Here is a 23,257-nt window from a genome sequence, read left to right on the forward strand (position 1 = left end):
TCACGGGCCACTTCGTAGCTCAATATTTTTTAAAAAAAGATTGAGCTTCCAATCTTCCATGATGTTACTTCCGTTACTGTGAAGTACAAGCTCACATTTTGAAAACGTTGTATCGTATAGCCTTAGGGGGTGTTTGGATCCTGGAGCTAAAGTTTAGTCCGTGTCACATCGAATATTCAGATGTTAATTAGAAGAATTAAATATGAACTAATTACAAAACTAATTGCAGAACCCCTAGGCTAAATCGCAAGACGAATCTATTAAGCCTAATTAATTCATCATTAGCTAATGTTTACTGTAGCACCATATTGTCAAATCATTGACTAATTAGGCTTAATAGATTCGTCTCGCGATTTAGCCTAGGGGTTGTGAAATTGGTTTTGTAATTAGCCTATGTTTAATACTCCTAATTAGTATCAAACATTCGAGGTGACAGGGATTAAAATTTAGCTCGGGGATCCAAACATCCCGTTAGGCTCCATTGTTCTGAGGTTTAGGGAATATTATCTGTTGCAGTTAGTCCTACCGATCACTGAGTGGTCACTCCAGCCAAAAGAGTAGCATTTTAGGTGGTCACTCCAGCTAAAAGAGTAGCGTTTTAGGCTAGGTTTAGTCAACATTTTTAAAACTCTATAGCTAACTGCTTTGTTTAAATTGAGATTCAAAGTTTATAAATGTTTTTGCTAGGTATTTCATGTCATGCAATTTTACTATAATGTGTCAATGTGTAAATTGTATAAATTAGAAATCAAAGTTGCATCTAGGAACATGTTGATGTCTAAGACATCACCTTTTAGTCTGAGTATTGGCCTTTGAGCTAGATACATCTAGTTCATACATCGACAAACTTTTCAGTGTTAATAATCTAATGTTTCTAATAAGGAAAAACTAACATATTAACAAAAGTGGCATACTACATAGCTAAAACTTTGCGCTTAAACAAATTACATTACATACAACAAAAAATGCATACAATTCCTACATATAACATTAGTCGATATGGCTTGGAAGTCCTTGGCACTACCAGTTTCAGACTTGGATAGAATCTGGTGCTTGGCAGAACGAAGGGCGAGGTGATCCTTTAGGCGAGCCAAAGCATTGCAAGCGAAATTTTACTTGACCACTGCTTTGCAAAGTGCATATCCTAATTCTTTCCCATTCTCATGACCTCTTTATGGATTTTCATTGCCCTAACGATTGCAGTCAAGGTGGAGCCTCCGTACTTTCATCTTTCCATTCAGGGCCAGCGCAAGAACATCATACTCTTCAACGTACCATAGCTCTGATACCCTCGCCTGGAACAGAGATGAGAATGGGTAGCCAATGTTGCTATGTTAGCAATCGAGGTGATTTTGCAATGAAATATTTGGAGAAAGGTATGGGCAACAAGAACTACCTGGAAGCCACGGATCTTCTCATTAACTTGAGCGACCAACCCATGGAAGAACTTGGTGTGATCAAAAGATGATGCGCTTTGCTACAAGATGGCACATCAAATGTAATGTCACATGAGATTAACTAAACAACTGAGGGATATATCAGCGCAAACTTCCAAGATTCAGCAGTGATAAACTATTGATGGCAGACCTTGTCTACAGAAATGTCGATGTGTTTGTGGGAAACTATGACTGTCTTATCAGCACAGCAACATGGAATACAGTTAGCTGAAGACAGTACCCTTTCTAAGTTCAATTTAGTTTATACAGCCAGAAATAGTAAAATGAAGAGGAAAACAATTTTTACAAGCCACTGCATTGCTGAACAGACCTTTGTCCCAAACAGTGGGCTTATTATGTGGTTGTGATCGATATTTTTAAAGAATCTAGATGCTCATGAGTTTGAGTGCAGACAACATCTTCTAGCGTCCAATATGAAATCAAATACAGAGGTGTTATGTGAAGTAAAACTTAAGTTGTAGGTGGCCTACCTCTTGTGGAAGCTTAGGATGCCCCAGAATTCGTGCAAAGGAGGTGTGAAGCAGAACAGAATCATACTGTCAAATACAAAAATAGGTTAAGTGGCAGATTTATTAAATGTGCAAAATATCATGCTAATAGCCATCAGCATGCAACAACTACATACAACACAACTATACTTAATCCTGAATGATAAACTTAGCCAGGTCCTGAAACAAATTTGTAAGAAAATACTGTGCTTTTGTTGATGTTTCTTTGTCAAGATAATGTTATCTGTTGACAATGGGGATGGAAACTTGGGTAATATTTGTATCAGATTAGTCTGAGCGGTTCATACCAGTTGCTTTTGAGGTGCTCGAGGGAGAGCTTCTCTCAATCTTGAGCGGATTTCTGCAGGATCAGTACCAGATTCAACCTAAACACACCAGCAAGCAGAATTGCCTATATTTCAGTCTGAATCCATATTAGAATAGAGGGTAGCACGCTAAGGTTAAACATAGATGTCCAGGAAGTCAATTCACAGACAGAACAGGGTGTTCTAGATATGCGAACCTGCCACAAGCCAAGAAGCACACCAGTTGACGTCAAAACCACTCGATCCAATACAATTTTAAGAGGACAAATAGTCTTGGTGACTTTTTTTACTGCCTCCACTTCGGCTTCAATCTCAAGGAAACACATGAACATGTCAGTAAAAACTTTACTCCCATGCTAAAAGAAACCAAACAGAGGGTGTGTTCACCTCGTCATCAGTTGCAACAATGGGCTCCAAGTGATGGGAGGCGTGAAACAAACTGAAGTGGTACATGCTTGTATTTTGGAACCAGATAACTGCAAAACAATCAACCAAGCAAAGTATTCAAGATCAAGTGCTTCAACAGTTCAACAAAGCTGTAGCTCTATATGCAAGTAGCCAAGCAATCAAGAACAGCAAGCAACTGAACCGATAATTCTATCTAGCAGCACTCAAGCATTAGGCCACTTCAAACTAGATGAAATTCTACGATTCTATGCATATGGGATATCGTACCATTACACAAACTTTACCTTGATCAAAATAAGGAAGAAATACTTCCTTGACAGCCTTCCTGCAAGCACAAAACATACTGAATAAAGCAATGGTCTGACGTCACCTCCAGAGGAACAATTATTTCATTACCCACCTGACCAACTACAGGCTATAACTATTAAACTTAATTTCTTCTCTTGCAGCGAAAAAAAAAATAGCTTCATTTCAGCAACAATAAACAGAATGGCAAGTTGCCAACGGATTTCAGGCAAAGCTCATCACTCACGAGATCACAGCGGCGAACTCCGGGTCCAGATAGAGCACATTCGCGCGCACCGGTGGGTCGGCGGCCTGCCAAGCACATTTCAGTTCAGGGACACAAAAAACAGCACACGCCAGCCAACGTGAGTAGGGTGGGTGGAGAAAGGCCGCACCTTGAGCCTGGGCACGACGGCTCCGTCGTCGGCGGTGTCGAAGAGGTCCGTCAGCGTGAGCGACTGCGACGTCTCGCCGCCCCGGAGGAACGCCGCGCCGCGCTCGTCGAGGTCCCGCGCCATCTTCGCGTACAGCTCCGCGCGCCGGGCCGGCACGGAGGCGGAGCCGCCGCCTGGGGGCAAAACCAAGAAAAGGGGGCAAGATTTAATAACCTGTGAGGATTTTGGAGGAGATAGCAAACGGGGATGGAAGGTTTAGGAGGGTTGGTTACGAGGGGAGACGGGAGGGTAGGAGCCCATGGGCGGCCAGCGGAGGAGGAGGACGAGGAGGAGGGCGGCGGCGGGGAGGGACCAGACGGCGGCGGTGGCCGGAGATCTGGGACGGGCGGAGCAGCGGCTCGGGGGCCTCTGCGCCATCAAATCAAAGATGGTTTGGTGACTGCTGTTCTGTTCGAGTGGTTTCCAGACGGTGGGGTCGTGTCGTGTCTCTTTGCCCGTACCCATGTTTTTTTTTAAGGAATATCGAACCAGCGAGCTAGAAGTTCGGCTCGGCTCGGCTCGTTTGCATGTTCGAGCTGGCTCGTCAATCTCGCGAGCCAACGCATTCAGACCATCTTCGATGCAGCACGGAAGAAATTTGAACATGAAAGTTGACTGATTGAGTCGCGATGCGAGAGATTAACCCGATCAAATCAATCAAACACACAGCATGTGATTAAACAAAAAAAAGTCAGCCCAAACCGCGGAAGTTGCATAAATCATCCAAGATTGAAAAGAAATTGAGTGCGAACAGACGATAAAAAAAAACTAGAGCCAGTTTGGGTCCCTTACTGGCTTCACTTGCCTTGCCTCGCCTAGCAAAGGCTAGCCTTGTCCGAGGAGGAAAGCTGAACTGGTTCGCCGTTGCAAGCAAAACTTACTATAACAGGCACTGAGACATATGTTAAAAAATCAAATGTTTGATAGTATTATTTCCATATATTTCACAGTGAATGAATGTTGCATTAAACATATGTTCATGTTGCGGTGAGAATTTTCTATCTTGGAGTCGAACGACGTAGTCATTTTTTCACATATTTTTCAATGTTGCAATTATGAATTTTTGATGTTGCAGATGTTTTATTTTGATGTTGCAATGGAGCGTCATATGGAAAAATTCCCTAGCAAAAAATTAGAAATGAGACCAGCCATCAACGATGCGAGCCGAACTGAACAAGTTAGGAAGGCTCTTTTTTTCTCAGCACTACCCATAGGTGCATGAACATATTATCAACCTATCGTCGTATTTGCTTTCAACTCGTTTTCAAGTATCGTCGTATTTGCTTTCAACTCGTTTTCAAGTATTTTGGAATGACAATTTTCTTTTCTCTAAGGTGAATTTATTTTGACACAATAATATTCTTAGTGGTCGCTAATAGATTGTAGGTAATATTTAATTGTAACATATTACTTACTTTAATAAAGTATAAATAATGTTTGGCGCAGGGATGCGAAGCCACTAAAAGATAGAGATGAGAAAGTAGATAAGAACAACTTGACCATCTGCATATTTGCGAAAATAACCTCGATGCTAAGCTACCATTGTTTTCACTGCAACATCCAAAAATACCACTACTTGCATTTCAATGGTCACATCTTTATGGTGTTTCTTCCTTTACAAAGGTCTATTTTACATACATACTGATAAAAATAAGTAAAGTAGGAAGTTTAAGATAGCTATTGCAAAATTGATTCGAAGCTTTCTTGCACCCGTTAGTGTGGACGTGGCCTCGATAAATAAAAATAGTAAAGTAAGAGCAGCCAAAGGTGTGGAGAAACTTCAACTTTCCCTTTCCTGTTGAAGCATCGGTTTATACGTTATAGATGTTGAGGCTTGAACCAAAAATCTTAGCATCGTATAATCTAGTTACATCGGTGCTAGCTAAATATTTATTTAATGAATCACAGCTCATGAACCGAGAAGTACGATGAAGGAGCATTGAATGTCCACACGAAGAGAAGAGGAGAGTTTTGACATTTATTGGTAAAGCGAGTTCTATTATCGGGTTTACGTCAGCATAAACCGTTATGGGATGTTTGGAGCATTGATTGTTTCATGCACACCGTGAATATTTTTAAAGATGCTACGATAGTGAAGTGTTCAATACTACTATTTTAATATTTATTAAAGGTAGAATTATAGGTGGGACTAACCATATATTGTGGATATCGAGTAGACAAGTAATAATAGTGATCATCTCTAGAATTAGTCGGAAATTTCGAAACGGATTATGTTTTTTAGTTTACAGAGTTGTTTTTATAATGTTTTGACTAGCCATTAAGCCATGACAGGGGAAACCAAAGTTTTTGTCACACATTGTATAATGTCTCGTATTGTATTTAGGCCTTGGCAACCTGTTGGACACAGAAACGAAAAGGGAGCCAGAATCCCAGACGCCAAAAATAGATCTCAGGATCGGAGAGGCCCAAAAAGGCAAAAACTCCAGAGCGGTGGGGCGCAACCAAACCACCCGGTTACGAAAGAAATCCCAAACGAGAACATCGTTTCTGATCTCTTCCCCCCTCCCTTCGCACCCACGCGAGCGAAACCCTAGCCTCCACCGCCACCTCGCCGGAAACCTAGCGCCGAGCAGCAGGCGGCGGCGGCGGCGGCGCCGGGGGAGAGGAGGAGGACGATGATGAACGGCCAGAAGAAGCGCGGGACGAAGATCGAGCCCTTCCGGCACCGCGTGGAGACCGACCCCAAGTTCTTCGACAAGTCGTGGCGGAAGCTCCACGACGCCATCCGCGAGATCTACAACCACAACGCCAGCGGCCTCTCCTTCGAGGAGCTCTACAGGTTAACATTGCGCCCCCCCCCCCCCCCCCCCCCCCCCCCGAATTTTCGTTCCCCCCCTGTTCCGTCGGATTTGTTTCCCCCGGCGATTAGGTCGGCCCCGCTGTATGATCGATGATGATGGATCGGATTGCGGCGAAGGTTTCGATTGATTGATTGATGCGCTGATTGACGATCCCTGATTTATTTTATAGTCGATCCTGTTTGTCTGCATGTGAGATGATGATATGCGTGAATGTTTCTGAACAGATTAATCTCGATTATTAGTGGTCTTTACTTGTTCGAAGGCTTGTCCTATATCCGTATTCTGTCATTATGATATTAGGATATTTTATCGATTCATTCATGCTTGCTCGAAGCCGGATGTGCGTGTGCTGTTTAATTTTGGCCCGTTTTGAACCTTTGGGATACATTAGAGCTGAACCGATGAGAACTGCCATGTAGAGTTGCATTAATATTATTTATTGTCTAGAGGGCTTGCGTTACGATCCCTTGTTCGTGTTACTTCCGTTACAATCCGTGCTTGTGTTCCTGTCCTTCCTAACTTGTTACCTTCTAGTTATATACATCTGTTATGTCCGGGTGTCCACGTGGCCAGGTTGTGTCATTAATTTGTTTACTGAACCCTGGAGAGTACACTATGGTGTCCCACCATGCTCTGCTAGGCGTCCTGCCATCCATGCATGGCTTGGTGTTATATGCTGGATTTGCTGTTATAATGTAAATATTTATTGTTAATTTCCAGCCTTACAAGGTGCTACTTGTATTTTGTTTCCAGTGCTAACCACTACGTAGGTGCCTAGGAGCCTAGGAGTTCTGGTGTGTAGTGCCTAGAGTCTTTGCTAAATCCTCTTGGAAACTAGGCTTTATGACTTCGTATACATGCTGGCTAATAGGATATGTAAGATGGTCATGTCTGTTTGTTTTGGAAAGGTTGATGCTTTTGGATAGTTGGCATTGATTTCTGAAATCTTCTCCCGTCAGCAATTCTTTCTTTTTTTGGCGAATAGGATATGTAAGCTGTGGTACCTATACTACCGTATCCCTGATCCATTTTTACCATTTAATGGCCGACTTTATGGCCTTTGTTTCAGCATGTTGCAGCCTTTGAACTTCCCAAAATGCGTGCAAATACATCAGTGGTGTTATATTTAAATCTGTGGATAGAGCAAAATTGTTACACAACTCACAAATAATCATACTTCACGTACCTGTTCTAGAAAGTTCATGTGATTGATTCATCCTTGCACGTTATTGAACACAGTTTTGGCTAAACATTTCAAATTCTACTGTAAGTTTGCTGTCTAAATAGAGAAATGATTTCCTGTATGTTTGGTCTGTAGAACCTGTTCGCCTCAGGGCTTTTTACTGCTGCTGCGTTTATTTCAAATAGTTACGGTTTAAAAATCTGCTGCTAGATTTTTTTTAAACGTAGCAGAAGTACACATGATCTGGGTTCTTGGTATGGACATTGCATCTAGCTTATGAAACCAAGAAACATTACATAGCAATTGTATGAAAGAAACAAGGACTGACAACCCCAAGTCTGCTAGTTCTCTGCAAATATTTATTTTTCAAGATATCCTTGTTCTGTTGCTCATGTTGTTAATATATGTAGGAAATCACATATCTTTTAATGGTGAATATAATATTTTTCTTATATTATGACAGGACTGCTTATAACATGGTTCTGCACAAATTTGGTCCTAAGCTCTATGACAAACTCATAGAAAACATGAAAGAGCATCTTGAAGAGATGCGTACATGTGTAGAGGCTGCTCAAGGTGTTTTGTTCCTGGAAGAGTTGGAGAGAAAATGGAATGACCATAACAAGGCATTGACAATGATTAGAGACATCCTGATGTACATGGACAGGACATATATTCCCACTAATAAAAAGACACCTGTCTTTGATCTTGGATTGGAGCTTTGGAGAGATACCATAGTTAGGTCTCCAATGATTCAGGGGAGGTTGCTTGACACACTTCTTGAACTCATACATAGAGAAAGGACCGGTGAAGTGATTAATAGATGCTTGATGAGGACTACAACTAAAATGTTGATGAATCTAGGGTCTTCTGTTTATCAGGATGATTTTGAAAGACCATTTCTTGAGGTGTCTGCTAGTTTCTACAGTGGTGAGTCGCAGCAATTCATTGATTGCTATTCTTGTGGTGACTATCTGAAGCTTGCCGAGAGGCGCCTCAGTGAAGAATCAGAGCGTGTTTCACAATATATGGATGTGAAAACAAATGAGAAAATTACTGCTGTTGTGGTGAAAGAGATGCTAGCAAATCACATGCAGAGGTTGATTCTTATGGAGAACTCAGGGCTTGTGAATATGCTTGTTGAAGACAGGTATGAAGACCTGACAAGGATGTACACTTTATTTAATCATGTACCTGATGGGCTCACAACGATTAGATCTGTGATGATGTCTCACATTAAGGATACTGGAAAGAGTCTGGTAACAGATCCAGAGAGACTAAAGGACCCTGTTGATTTTGTCCAGAGGCTTCTAAATGAGAAGGATAAGTATGACAATATCATCAACGTGTCATTTAACAGTGACAAGAGTTTCATGAATGCTCTGAATTCCTCATTTGAGCACTTCATCAACTTGAACAACAGATCCCCTGAGTTCATATCACTGTTTGTTGATGACAAACTGCGGAAAGGGGTGAAAGAGGCCAATGAGGAGGATCTTGAGACTGTCCTGGACAAGGTGATGATGCTGTTTAGGTACTTGCAAGAAAAGGATCTCTTTGAGAAGTATTACAAGCAACACTTGGCAAAGCGTCTTCTTTCTGGGAAGGCTACTTCTGATGATTCTGAGAGGAGCATGCTTGTGAAGCTGAAGACAGAATGTGGATACCAGTTTACCTCGAAGTTGGAGGGCATGTTCACTGATTTGAAGACCTCTCATGATACTACGCAAGGGTTTTATGCGTCTACCTCAGATCTGGCAGATTACCCCACAATATCTGTCCAGATACTCACCACTGGTTCATGGCCAACACAACCCTGCAACACCTGCAACCTGCCCCCTGAGATAGTTGCTGTCTCTGAGAGGTTTCGGGCTTATTACCTTGGCACCCACAATGGCAGGAGGCTCACATGGCAAACAAACATGGGGAATGCTGACATCAAAGCAACATTTGGAAATGGCAGCAAGCATGAATTGAATGTCTCAACTTACCAGATGTGCGTTCTCATGCTGTTCAACTCATCAGATGTCCTGACTTACCGTGAAATCGAGCAGTCTACAGCAATACCAGCTGCTGACCTGAAGCGATGCCTCCAGTCACTGGCTCTCGTGAAGGGTAAGCAAGTCCTGCGGAAGGAGCCCATGAGCAGGGACATTGCTGACGACGACAGCTTCTCTGTGAATGACAAGTTCACCAGCAAGCTGTTCAAGGTGAAGATTGGCACTGTGGTGGCACAGAAGGAGACAGACCCTGAGAAGCTGGAGACCCGCCAGCGGGTCGAGGAGGACCGGAAGCCGCAGATTGAGGCGGCCATTGTGCGGATCATGAAGTCGAGGCGGGTCCTGGACCACAACAGCATCATGACGGAGGTGACGAAGCAGCTGCAGCCCCGTTTCCTGCCCAACCCTGTGGTGATCAAGAAGCGGATCGAGTCCCTCATTGAGCGTGAGTTCCTGGAGCGGGACAAGACGGACAGGAAGATGTACCGCTATCTTGCCTAGAACCACCTCCCTTGCGCCGCGCATATTTCAATTTTATGCTACCCACCAATATCATATAAACAGACCTTGATCCATGTACTTATGCAAGAAGGAATTGGGTCTCTTCCCCCCCTGCACCCCGTGACGGTTCTAGTTTAAACTGGTTTTTGCGGCGTTCGTCCAGGTGGTAGCTAGTTAGCTTCTCTATGTGACATGTTGCGCTGGTTTACATGTTAATGGTGATAGATTTAAATCTCGCTGTATGTTCATTTGATGTTTGTTGCTTCAGAATTGCGGTCCAATCGCTGTCATGGCCTGCTTTTTTCTGGCTTGATAGCTGGTTCGATCTCGCTGAAATGATGCCTGGATGATATTCTACTAAATTATTACTATACACTTTGCAATGCTAAGTGGCAGGTACTGTCCATTGCCAGCGGTGTGCAGCTTCCGGAAGTGTGTTCCAACTTGCATGCCTCTCACTGCAACATCTGTAAGGCATGTTTTTGTTTGTACTGGATTGCGATTTGTGACTAGAAAAATTGATGAATTACTTATTTCTACTGATTAATAATGGAAAAAATTCACGGATTTACCAAGTTTTTTTTTAACAACAGGTAAAGTGACCACACCTTGCAACACCCAGATAAGCAAATTTTAAGTTGCGTTGAGACTTGTGAGACCCTTGTTTGTAATGAAAAATGAAAAAGCTCGTCTCCTTGATTTTGTTTGTTTCATTTTATGAATTTAGAACAATTTCAGCATTGCAAATACTCAAGTTCCCGTGTATGCCCAGGAATCGGCATCGCTTTCAGTTTTTCCTGAAGCATCGCGACGCCACGCTGCCACGCTCGACACAGTCAAATCATGCAACGCTCACGTAGGACTGTACACATATATGGGCACGATGAACATGGAGGACGACACAAGGCAGCCTCTAAGAAAGAAGCGTGTGATCGTCTCCGGCGAGCCTAGGTAGCAACTAGTCCGGCGGCGCGGGCGGGATGGCGGGGCAGGGGCAGCGGCTGAACGTGGTGCCGACGGTGACGACGCTGGGCGTGGTGAAGGCGCGCCTCGCCGGCGCCACCCGCGGCCACGCGCTGCTCAAGAAGAAGTCGGACGCGCTCACCGTCCAGTTCCGCGCCATCCTGAAGCGCATCGTCTCCGCCAAGGACGCCATGGGCGATGCCATGCGCGCCGCCTCGCTCTCCCTCGCCGAGGCGCTCTACGCCGCCGGCGCGCCGGTCCGCCACGCCGTGCAGCAGTCCGTCTCCGGCCCCGCCGCGCTCCGCGTCCGCGCGCACCAGGACAACATTGCCGGCGTCCGCCTCCCCCGCTTCGAGAGCTACCTATCTGACGGCGGCGCTGCCGGGGGAGCGTCGTCGTCGTCGCCGGTGGCGTCGCTGGCGGGGCTCGCCGGCGGCGGGCAGCAGGTGGCGGCGTGCCGGGCGGCGCACGCGCGGGCGCTGGAGGTGCTGGTGGAGCTGGCGTCGCTGCAGACGTCGTTCCTGACGCTGGACGTGGCGATCAAGACGACCAACCGGCGCGTGAACGCGCTGGAGAACGTGGTGAAGCCGCGCCTGGAGAACACCATCACCTACATCCGGGGGGAGCTCGACGAGCAAGAACGGGAGGAGTTCTTCCGCCTCAAGAAGATCCAGGCGAACAAGCGGCGGGCGCTCGAGCAGCAGAAGGAGGCCGCCGCGCGCTACGCCGAGGAGAAGGCCGCCGGCGAGGTCATGCTCAAGCGCGGCGTCTCCATGGACACCGCCGCCAGCATGCTCGACAACGGCGACAGGGACGAGGACATCATCTTCTGATCCCTCCACCCGGCTGCACAACGTCTATTTATATGATATACGGACTACTTGTTACCAGGAGTCTGTCAATGCATATGCAAGTCTTGTGATAATAATCTTGAGCCTGGAGGCTCCGTGTAGATGCCATTTCTGCATGAAGATCGATGTGCTCAACGCGCAGCAGCTGTATTTTGCATGCATTTCACATGTTTGTGTCACCGGTTCATGCTTAAAAATAATAATATTTACTTGCAAATCACATAGCCAGAACTCATGACTGATGACTCATCACTCATTTGCTCATCAACTCTATTTTTTCATCGCTGTATGACAGTTGACAGTACTTTTATTCATACGATTAGCTTATTTCGTGAAGGGGCATTTGTGTTCATACCCCTGCTTTGAAGTGTAAATGTGATTTTGCCCTCATTTTCTCAACTTTGTGATTTTACCCAACTATTCACAAGTCAATGCGATTTTACCCCCAGTCAATGGTCAAAACAGGGGCAAATACGCAAAGACCAAGGGCAAAATCGCATTGACTTGTGAATAGGTGAGGGCAAAATCACAAAGTTCAAAAAATGGGGGTAAAAATACAATTGCACTTCAAAGTAGGGGCAAGATAAAAAAAACCTTTCATCGAACGCAGAATGGAAAGGTCAACAATGGACGATTTTGGGGTGAAAAAAAAAGGGCTGCCGTGACGTGTCCACAAACATGCCAAATCCGCACTCATTGATCATCTGTTAAAATCCGGTACCGAATCTCAGAAAATGTCTTCAGATCAGCACCCCACAGCCTAAAGTAGTTGCAGCAGGAAAAATGACAATAGTAATCAGTGAACTAATCAGTCAATCACATTTAAACAAATGAAAGATTTAACACTTTATTTTTTATAAAATAAGACTTAACATGGTTGAAATATGATATCTGCATTGCCAAGGGAATCACGAAGGAGAAGAGACTGCATACCAGCACTCAAGTCCTATACCATTTGCACCTGCCTTGTCTGCAGTTTCATCATCTCCTACATGCACTGCCTTGCTGGCGTCCACACCAATTTGATCTGAATAACAGAAAATAAGAACATTTCTTCATTCTACAGAAAATTTCCATAATTTTCAACAGACCAAATTCTACTTTTTTTACCTAATGCTATCTTGAAGATCTCTGGAGCAGGTTTCTCGTACCCAACCTCTGATGATACCACAATGGCATCAAACCTGGAGAGCTCAAGATCTGTTAACATATAACCATTACTTGCAAATAATAATACATGTATATATGTAAAAAAAAAATCATACTCAAGTCCAACTGAAGTCTGAATAAGATGGTGTTCGTAGGTACTTACATATCAGAGACATTGAGGTCCTTAAGCAATTTCCTTAGCCTTGTATCAAAGTTAGATACAACAGCTAGCTTAACTGAAATTGAGACACATCAATGTCAGCCATTTGTGCTGATAGAGTAGAATAAGATAAGGGGCTGGATGTGGAAAACTAGAAATTAAATTGCAGTAAACAACTGGAGAATTGAAGATTAACAGCTGAAAACAGAACAAGGGCTTGACCTCCAGCATCCTTCAGCTCACGAAGTGTTGTGTCTGCTCCATCAGGCAAACACCAAGCATCTCCATGGGCATAGTACTAAAAGATAGAATAATACATTCATCAGCCACACACGGTCTGTGTTTGAAAATTCAACATCAATAAATTGGAATGTTTCCTTCAACTGAAAAGTCGAATGGTATTTGAGAGTGAATTTCGCCTGGGCTATTGTTCACTAACAGCATATTCAGAACACTGATTACTCGCTCAACTTCATCGTCATAGGATGTGAGATCACGGATTTCTTTAAGCAGATACAGAACACCAGAATACGTACTCAAATACTCCAATAAACATTCATTCACAAACAAAGCATTCATCCAAACAGCCATAGCGACAAATTATAAGACTACACACAATTCACAGAAGACCAAGAACAAGACTGGGGTAATACCTGATACACTTCTTCGAAATAATCATCATCAGTGCAATTGGTTGCTTCTGCTACGACAATTCTCCAGAATGGCCTTCCATCTCCCTGCAATTACATTCCAAATCAAACACATCATCACCTCGAGAGCAGCAGAAACCACAGTTCTCCAAACTTGCGAATGCAATTCCTGTGCGTCTAATGTCCGTTACCTGGTACCTGAGCGTCTTCGGCCATGGCGCCGAGAAGGCCCGCTTGAACCCCTCCATGATGCCCTTCTCAGGCTTCGTCACACCTGGAGAGCGACCAACGTCAGGAACACCGAGTGCTCGACGAAATGGCGGAGGAGGGACATCGAAGGGGAGGTACGTGCGAGAAAGATGGGTCCTCTGGAGGCATACTAACCGTAGCGGCGGCCGATGGAGGCGTAGGTCTCGGCAACCGGCCGCGCCACCTGCAGCAGCGTGCCGCCGGCGTCGAGCAGCAGCCCGCCGTACGCTGGCGCCCGCCCGCCGCCCCCAGCGCTCGCTGCCACCAGACGCCGCGCCATGCCTGAGCGGGATAGAGCGCCACGGAGTGCCGCCGGAGCCCGCCGGAGGAGGGGACAGCGCGCCGCCGCCGCGGTGGCGGGCGGCATCTCCAAAGAAGGAAGCGTTCGCCGGCGAGTCCGCAGGAGATGCGAGGCCTCGAGTGCGCGCCGCGAATCTCAAAGCAAGCAGGGGGTGGGGGGCGGCAAGGCAAGGGGCATTTTGGTCAGATCGAAGCAGCAAACCCTCGGGAGGGGGAGAGAGAGAGAAATCAAAGACCAAACCCTAAACCCCCGCGCCCGCCTCCTCTCGCTGCAGCAGCCAGCCAGCGGGGAGCTCGCACGGCGTAGCCTCTTGCTGCGCTCGGTGGCCGCCTGATCCCGCTTGCTCTTCATCGAGTTCCCCAGCTGCTGCACTCGCCGGGCGCCGCCGCCCACCAGGAATCTAAAGGTTATTCACTTGCCGATTCTCCCTGCCCTTGAGACATCTGATTACTGTTCATTGTACTAGCAGTGGAAGGCGCGTTCTAATTCAGCCCAAGTAGTTCTTTGTTGTGTTTGCGCGGATGGAAATTAACTGAATGAGCTTTGCTGTGATTTGTTAGGGAGGAAGATTTTTTATTTTTGGTGGAGGGACAAGCTTTTACTTTTATTTCAATTCGTGGAGGAAGGTTTCTGGTGGAGCTGTACTGATTTCAGGTGAATCAATTGGCTTTCTCTTCTCTTTGTATGCCTTTTTAATAGTCCAATTTGATTTTGCTGGAAGCTTCAATTTTTTTTTGTTCATTGTTATCCTGCAGATTGAGAGAGGGGCTAATTTGGGGGAAGAATGTCGGCAAAGTGGCGGTCACTGCAGCACCGGCACCGGTACACCTACACCTCAATTGTGTTCCCCAAGCACTACCTTGAGGCACTAGCTCTCGTGCAGGCTGATGTCACATCGTCCAATTTCTTTGTCCAATTGAACAACTTGATCTCCTTGACCTCCACCTACTCACAAGTGGTTGCAGTCAAAGACCTTGCCTCAGCATATGTGCAGTTTGTGTCTGCTCCAGGGACTCCTGATGATTCGGTGCTTGCCGCTACAAAACTTTATCTGGAAATCCTCTTCCTTGAGAACTCCCTCCCTCTCCACCGGACGCTCATATCGGTGCTCGCTAAGTGCAAGAAATTCTCCCCAGTGATCAGTGGGTGCTTTGCCCTGCTCTGCGAGGAGTATGGTGGCTCTGGTAGTAAAGCAAAGAAGAGATTTTTGGTATCTCGGGCAGCCTTGTCGCTGATTGGGTACCCAAAGTTGGGATTTTTGGATGAGGCGGTAGAGAGGTGTGCAGAGATCATGGCACTGGATGTTGTTGATGGGCTTGATGGAGTGACTAGAGACATTGGTGCAGGTTCACGGCCATCTCCAGTCGTCATGGAGCAGTGCCAGGAGGCCATGTCTTGCATGTACTACTTGCTGCAGCGGTACCCATCTAAGTTTACTGGCCTCGACAAAGCATCAAGTGTCTTCAAGAGTTCTGTTAGGACAATACTATCTGTTCTCAAGTCATCTGCCTTTTCAAGGGATTGCCTGGTGGCCTCTGGAGTGAGCTTCTGTGCTGCAATTCAGGTTTTCATGGGTGCGGAGGAGATTTGCTGGTTTATTTCTCAAGGTCTTTATGGCATCTGTGCAAATCATGAAGATAGAAAAGATCTATCTGTGCGTGATGTGCTTTCTGACTTTGATCTGTGCGAAGAAATCAGAGATCTTTCTGTTTTGAGTAGACTCTGTTTGCTAAGAGGTATTTTGACATCTATTCCAAGGACAGTACTCAACATACGCCAACTTCATTCCGGTGGATCTTTATGGACTGTATTATATGATGGGATTTTACCTGAGCTTTGCAAGCATTGTGAGAACCCAATTGATAGCCACTTCAATTTTCATGCTCTTACAGTGACACAAATATGTTTGCAGCAGATAAAGACTTCTGTTTTAGCTGATTTCACTGACTTCTCTGGGGACTATAAGCCTTTCTCAATAAATGTTATCAACCGTATATTGAGAATCATATGGCGCAACCTGGAAGATCCTTTGAGTCAGACAGTAAAACAGGTGCATTTAATCTTTGATCTCCTATTGGACATTGAATCATGTATTCCATTAGAAGACTATGAACACAACGACAAATTGTTCCTGAGCAATATTGCAAATGATTTACTTCGCCTGGGTCCGCGATGTAAAGGGAGATATGTACCTTTGGCTTCTTTGACAAAGCGATTGGGTGCCAAATCTCTTCTAAGATTGAAACCAAACCTGCTTTCAGAAACAGCTTATGCATACATAGAGGATGATGTTTGTTGTGCTGTGACAACATTTCTAAAATCCTTCCTGGAGACATTAAGAGATGAATGCTGGAATGATGACGGTGTCGATCAAGGGTACGATGCCTTCAGAGTTTTGTGCTTGCCTCCTTTGATGCGGGGACTTGTATCCGGAAATTCAAAACTGCGTTCCAACTTGAATACTTATGCTCTACCTGCTCTTATTGAAGTAGATGCAGATAGCATATTCACAATGCTTGGGTTCATCTCAGTTGGCCCGAGCGCAAAGGCAACTGAACTAGATATTGTTTTGAAGAATGATCAGTGTATAGCTGCACTGGTTTCACTGCTCAAAGTCTCTCGAAATCTAGCTCTTGTTGAAGGGGACATTGATTTGGATCCTGATAAATTGTCACAGCCTCAGAAAGAGGATGACAGGGGTGCTGCAGTTATATCTGTTAGAGGGATTAATGTTACAGTGCCTGTTAATTGGTTTGCTTTGGCACTGACACACAATGATGAAAGTCTCCGTATAGATGCTGCTGAGTCTCTCTTTCTAAATCCGAAGACATCAAGTCTTCCATCCTCCTTGGAACTGAGCTTGCTTAAAGAGGCAGTCCCATTGAATATGCGTTGTAGCTCAACTGCATTTCAAATGAAATGGACAAGTTTATTTCGGAAGTTTTTTGCTAGGGTGCGAACAGCACTTGACAGACAGGTAAAGCAGGGGTCATGGATTCCATCTTCAACAGCTAGTGTTAAAGGAGCTGATTCTGTTGATGCTGCTAATGCTGCTGTTAGCCAGAGGGCTGAAGATCTGTTCCAATTCATGAAGTGGCTGAGCTCCTTTCTGTTTAACTCTTGTTACCCCTCGGGCCCTTATGAAAGGAAAACAATTGCAATGGAGCTTATTCTTACACTATTAGATGTATGGCCTATTTGCCGTTCTGAAGGGAAGAACGATCTTTATCCTTACAATGACAGCATAATATTGCCAGATTCAACAATTTCATTTGTAGGATCTATAATTGATAGCTGGGACAGGCTCAGGGAAAACTCTTTTCGCATTCTGCTGCAGTTTCCAACGCCACTTCCTGGCATTTCTTCTAGTTTATCCATAAATGATGTTATCAGATGGGCAAAAACACTTGTGCTAAGCCCACGAGTCCGGGAAAGTGATGCCGGTGCGTTGACCTTCCGTCTTATATTTAGGAAGTATGTTGTGGAGCTTGGATTCATTCTTGTGTTTTCTAAAGAAAGTGATTGCCTTGAATGTTACACACAATCTACTAATGGAGATACAAAAGCTGTTACTAGTCAAAACCCAGTTGCACAGTATATTTCTGCTCTCATTCAATGGCTCTGTACTGTTGTCGAAGAGGGTGAGCGGGATCTTTCTGAAGCATGCAAGAAAAGCTTTGTTCATGGAGTTCTTCTTACCCTGCGCTACACATTCGATGAGCTGGATTGGAACTCTGAGGTAGTGCAATCGTGCGTTTCTGAAATGAGTTGCCTGGTAGAAAGGGTGCTTCAACTCATAATGCGTGTAACTTCGCTGGCTCTCTGGGTGGTTTCTTCTGATGCATGGTATATGCCATACGATATGGATGACATGATTGATGATGGTTCCTTCCTCTCAGATATATATGAGGAGGATCAACGTACTACTGGTTCAGAAAAAGAAGAGAAGAATGCAAAACCAGGGAGTAATGGCAAACCAGCCGATCAGGTTGTTATGGTTGGTTGTTGGCTTGCTATGAAAGAGGTAATGAGTTCATTCCTTACCATATATTCTCCTTTAGTTTTCAACAGATTCATTTTTCTTACTCCACAAGAGCTTCAGGAGTTGGTTTGTCGTGTTGAAGGGCTAGCTTAATTAGCCCAGGTCTGGTCGTTTGATTTATTTCTTTTCAGGTGGGTTATCTCATAATTTTCTGGCAACCTCATCATATCTCCTATTAGAGGTATGGCGGAGATATGGTTGCTATTGTAAGGGACCGTTTTTCTTTCTCTATAATATAAAGATAGACAGCTCTCCTTTGTGTTCGAGAAAAAAAAAGATAAGTTGAGCAGCTAGATAAATTCTAATAGCTATGATATACTATAATTGTGATCTGAGTAAGTTATGAACCCCAATTTTCTAGTAGGGAGGTTTTCAGAAAATATTGCTTCTGACCACTGGAATGTTGCATTTATTGAAAGGTTTTCTCGCCCAGCTTTAGGCTACAATTTTTATTAATTCATTAGATTGACAACTTATTTCAAGAAGTTGCATACTTTATTTCAGTTTCATATTACAGTTGCAATGCAGTTCCCTTATTGTGTTTAATTGTCTTTTCTATGATGTAACTTTTCCATTTGCCATTTCAGGTTAGCCTACTTTTTGGTACCATCATCAGGAAAATTCCATTGCCTGGCTGTTCTCATTCAAATTCATCTCAGGATGGCTTGCTTGACAGTACTGAGGAAACAAGCATGTCAGAAGAAATTCTTGACGTGGGGCAGCTGGAGACAATGGGTGACCATTTTTTACAAGTTCTTCTTAAAATGAAGCATAATGGTGCAATAGATAAGACTAGGGCTGGGCTTACTGCCCTTTGCAATCGTCTCCTCTGCTCAAATGATTCAAGGTATGTTGAATGCTCACTGAGGCCATTCGCTGAATCGCTTCATGTAAAGAATGGGATTTCATGTGCCTAAACCAGCTAGAGTTCTTGTTTACGTTCAAAATTTTTAATCCCTGTTTTTGTTAGCAAACCTCCAAATGTTTCATCACTTGTGGTACAATCGTATCTCATGAATAAATTTAGTCATATGATGATGCATATATACATTGACCCTAGACACCAATAAATTTGCTACATTCTGAAGGCTGAAATTCTGAACTGTCAAACGAAAACTTTGCCTTCTAACAGATATGAATCACATATTGTGGTAATGGAGCCATGGCTTAATAGACATTAGTATTTCAGTGTGATTTTTATTGAACCTGATTCTAGATTTGCATGCGTGTGTGGTACTTGAGTTGAATTAAACTAGGATATACAGTTGTGTACTATGTGTAATGTAACCTTTTGATAACTTGTATCCTTCTTTCTGAGGATCTTTATGTGTCTTCATGTACAGGCTATGCCAAATGACAGAATCGTGGATGGTGCTACTAATGGATAGGACAATTGCTAAAGGGCAAACTGTAGATGATTTGCTAAGAAGGAGTGCAGGAATACCTGCTGCATTTATTGCCCTGTTCCTCGCAGAGCCGGAAGGAACTCCAAAGAAGCTACTTCCAAGGGCACTAGAATGGTTGATAGAATTTGCTAAGACATCTTTAGCTAATTTTCAGAAAGACAACCACCAGAAGTCTGGAATAACGAGAGATGGCCTTGGAGAGCTATGTGAATCGGAATCAGGAACTACCGCAAGTGCACATTCTAATGGGAATCTATCTAAAAGCCGAGATGAGGGTGTTGTTCCCACTGTGCATGTGTTCAATGTGCTTAGAGCTGCCTTTAATGATGCAAATTTGGCAACCGACACTTCTGGTTTCAGTGCTGAGGCAACAATAGTTGCAATTCACGCATTTTCATCTCCCTACTGGGAAGTGCGCAATGCAGCTTGCCTTGCATACACTGCACTGGTCCGTCGCATGGTTGGATTTTTGAATGTGCAGAAACGTGAATCAGCACGACGGTCATTAACTGGCCTTGAATTCTTCCACAGGCAAGTTGAATACATTTCAATATGGTTTGCTATGTAGCAATTGTGGTCATTTGATGTATACTGCATTACTTTTATTTGTGTTAAACATGAATTTTATTTGTTGGGTAACCTTTTTGCTGGTTCAACACTTCAGTCTTGTCTACATGATACTAAATACATGTTTTAGCCTTCCCAGCTTCTCTCAAAATACATGCCATCTTTCTAGGCATTTTCCCCTATTTTCTTTCTTTCTTGCCCTTGCTAAATAAATGCTATCACTCACAAACAAATGACATGTCTCTTTCCAACGTAAAATGTAGGGCAACATTTGATCCACTTTCTCAATCCTTGTGCACAACTCTCAAATGACATGTATCTTGAACTGGATGGAGTATATTAGTGAATCAAGAGAAAAGGAATTTGGCATCATCTCAGTTATTTTTTTTATCATGCTTGTTTTTAGTGAAACAATTATATTCAAAGTGCTTGGATTATTTTTCAATTCAGTAGGTGGATTCATCTGTTTAATTGAAATGTGCTTTTGTTATGTAGGTACCCAGCACTTCATCCTTTCCTTTCTAGTGAACTGAGAATTGCAACTGAACTGCTAGCTGATGGAGTTTCTAGCGATTTGGAGTCACATATTGTGAAAGCCATACACCCTAGCTTGTGTCCTATTCTTATTCTTCTATCAAGGCTGAAGCCATCGCCTATAAGCTGTGGAACTGATGATTCTTTAGATCCTTTTTTGCTTTTGCCTTTCATCCAAAGATGCGCTACCCAGAGTAACTACAGGGTTCGTGTCCTTGCATCAAGGGCGTTAATTGGTTTGGTATCTAATGAGAGACTGCAGCAAGTTGTTAGTGATATACTGGGTAATTTGCCTAATGTAAATCATGAAGTTTCCCCAAGTGTTCAGCTTTCTGACCCTCCCATATCAGCTAATATGGAAAATGGAAATTTACTTCGGTTTTCAAAGTCCTTTTCATTCAATTCTATCCATGGCCTTTTGCTGCAGCTGTCTTCTCTTCTGGATAACAACTTTAGAGGCCTGACAGATAGGAGCAAGAAAGATCAGATTATTGGCCAACTAATTGAGGTTCTGTCAAGATGTTCTTGGCTTGGCAGCACCAAATTATGCTCATGCCCTGTCGTAAGTACATCTTACTTGCGGGTGTTGGATCTCATGCTTGATGTTGCAAGGACAGGGAAAAGCAGACATACTGAAGTCATCCAGACACTGCTGTTAGAGTTGAGCTCCCAGTGCTTGAACAGTGCCGTATCAACCCGGTATGCATTCCATGATCCAACCCGGATTGAACTTCAACAACAAGCAACTGAATCATTTTTCAGCTGTGTTGGTCTTTCTAAGAGAAATGATGAAGCTTCTGAGGAAGATGTACAGCTCCAAATACTTGGTGAACACACTTCAAACATTTCAGCGATGCCTGGGGAGGTCTCCCTACCTGAACTACACAAGGAGATTATGTCATGTCTCACTGAACCTATGTACGATGTTCGAATTACAGTGCTGAAGAGGATTCTTCAGCTCACAAAATCAATCAGATATGGCCATAGTAAAAACATTTTGCGCCAATGGGCAGGAGCTAATCTGCAGCCTGTGTTAATGGAACGGTTATTTGCGGAAGAACACCCAAAGTGCCTTTACTATAATCTAAAGATCATCTTTTTGTGGAACATGGAATCCCCATTCAACAATGGAGAAGATTCTGGAACAATTTTATCCTTCTGGGACAGATTAGTTCATTTGAACAGCACCATGTCACATGCAAAAACCAGAGAAATAATTCTATGTTGCATGGGTATGTGCATGAAATGGTTCGCTAAATTACTCAGGAATGGTCTTCCAATGGTTGGACTCAAGACAAGTGAGCTCTCTGCATCCTTTGTCAGAATCAATGAAGGAAATAGATTGTCTGATGCCATGCTTGGAGTAAACTTCTTTGTTACTCTCGTCAAGAACCAAAGTGCGCCATCAGAAACTGTGAATGCTCGACGTGCTGCTGCTGAGGCAATTGTTGCTTCTGGTCTTCTTGAAGAAGCAAGCTTCGTTGCTTCATCTGTGTCGAACTTGTGCTTCCCTTCTGAATGTGATGAGGGCCATATCAAAAAGAAATGCATGGAAGCTAGTGTTTCTGAATTTATCAGTATTTATGCATGCAAGATACTTGACTTATGGTTCATATGCATTCAGTTGTTGGAGGATGAAGATGCCTATCTGAGACAAAACCTAGCAAAGAACATTCAGAACATAATCGCAAATGGTTCAGCTAGTAACTTCTGTGATGATTCCACACCACTGCAAGTTGATAGAGTCATTGAATTGAGCTTTGATTATCTCACTTCTTTGTTTGGCCCCTGGTTGAAATACATCGAGTATTTGTCAAGGATAGTCTTAGATACTGGAAACACTCTGAACTCCCGTGAGGATTTGGTCCGTCAGATATTTGATAAAGAAATAGATAACCATCATGAGGAAAAGCTGTTGATATGCCAAATCTGCTGTTTTAATATTCAGAAGCTTTTGCAGTCCAAATATCAGATGGAAACAGGAGGAAAAACTGGATCGTTCCTGCAGAACTGGCGGGAGAGATTTTTGAACCAACTCACATCGCTGACTAGTGGCTATCTTGAGAAAGAGGGGAAAATTGATTGGATTGGCGGCATAGGTAACCATAAGGATGTGTTCATATCAGTTTATGCAGATCTGTTAGGCTTGTATGTGCTTGCACCATCAGGTTCTCTGGAACATCAGGACAGTCATGCAACTTATTTGCAAGAATTTTCAAACCTTGATGGGTTTATCAAACCATTCCTCAAGAACCCTCTGATATCTAACCTTTATGTTCTTGTAAAACTATCACATGAGAGGTTAAGATGCCCAGATAAGCCAGAGGACCAAATGGCCTCAAGTTTTGACCCATATTTTCTTATCAGATGAGTTTTGCTCATGTAAAAACTAATTATTCTTCATTGTTATTCTTCTGTTGTAACATTCTAATTATAATTGTTTCTTTAATATAAATTTACCATTCTACAGATTATTTGCTC

The 23,257-nt window shown here is 43.6% G+C and overlaps 5 protein-coding genes across 5 annotated transcripts; 3 read left to right on the forward strand and 2 right to left on the reverse strand.

Moving 5' to 3' along the window:
* Positions 1-754: 754 nt before the first annotated feature.
* Positions 755-3,828, reverse strand: LOC117859685 (uncharacterized). The gene is made up of 10 exons (XM_034742851.2): positions 3,632-3,828; positions 3,360-3,532; positions 3,212-3,276; positions 2,964-3,004; positions 2,659-2,747; positions 2,469-2,582; positions 2,254-2,331; positions 1,928-1,993; positions 1,397-1,477; positions 755-1,295 (listed from the first exon to the last, which is right to left on the reverse strand). Exons 1-10 carry the CDS (start codon positions 3,774-3,776, stop codon positions 1,191-1,193), a joined length of 957 nt encoding a protein of 318 aa, XP_034598742.1. The 5' UTR covers positions 3,777-3,828; the 3' UTR covers positions 755-1,190.
* A 2,012-nt stretch (positions 3,829-5,840) lies between these two features.
* On the forward strand, positions 5,841-10,152 carry LOC117859698 (cullin-3A). The gene is made up of 2 exons (XM_034742864.2): positions 5,841-6,198; positions 7,867-10,152. The coding sequence occupies exons 1-2, from the start codon at positions 6,035-6,037 to the stop codon at positions 9,902-9,904; spliced, it is 2,202 nt and encodes a 733-aa protein (XP_034598755.1). The 5' UTR covers positions 5,841-6,034; the 3' UTR covers positions 9,905-10,152.
* A 142-nt stretch (positions 10,153-10,294) lies between these two features.
* Positions 10,295-12,345, forward strand: LOC117859700 (V-type proton ATPase subunit D). The gene has a single exon (XM_034742865.2). It carries the CDS (start codon positions 10,885-10,887, stop codon positions 11,698-11,700), a length of 816 nt encoding a protein of 271 aa, XP_034598756.1. The 5' UTR covers positions 10,295-10,884; the 3' UTR covers positions 11,701-12,345.
* Positions 11,906-14,359, reverse strand: LOC117859701 (uncharacterized). The gene is made up of 8 exons (XM_034742866.2): positions 14,062-14,359; positions 13,869-13,951; positions 13,681-13,764; positions 13,250-13,325; positions 13,031-13,103; positions 12,829-12,902; positions 12,652-12,745; positions 11,906-12,478 (listed from the first exon to the last, which is right to left on the reverse strand). The coding sequence occupies exons 1-8, from the start codon at positions 14,291-14,293 to the stop codon at positions 12,412-12,414; spliced, it is 783 nt and encodes a 260-aa protein (XP_034598757.1). The 5' UTR covers positions 14,294-14,359; the 3' UTR covers positions 11,906-12,411.
* A 54-nt stretch (positions 14,360-14,413) lies between these two features.
* LOC117859697 (uncharacterized) lies at positions 14,414-23,250 on the forward strand. The gene is made up of 6 exons (XM_034742863.2): positions 14,414-14,633; positions 14,788-14,881; positions 14,983-18,251; positions 18,857-19,116; positions 19,613-20,206; positions 20,738-23,250. Exons 3-6 carry the CDS (start codon positions 15,012-15,014, stop codon positions 23,145-23,147), a joined length of 6,504 nt encoding a protein of 2,167 aa, XP_034598754.1. The 5' UTR covers positions 14,414-14,633; positions 14,788-14,881; positions 14,983-15,011; the 3' UTR covers positions 23,148-23,250.
* Positions 23,251-23,257: the final 7 nt, after the last annotated feature.

This window comes from Setaria viridis, chromosome 6 (genome assembly GCF_005286985.2).
Source record: "Setaria viridis chromosome 6, Setaria_viridis_v4.0, whole genome shotgun sequence".
In the NCBI taxonomy this organism is placed as follows: Eukaryota; Viridiplantae; Streptophyta; class Magnoliopsida; order Poales; family Poaceae; genus Setaria; species Setaria viridis.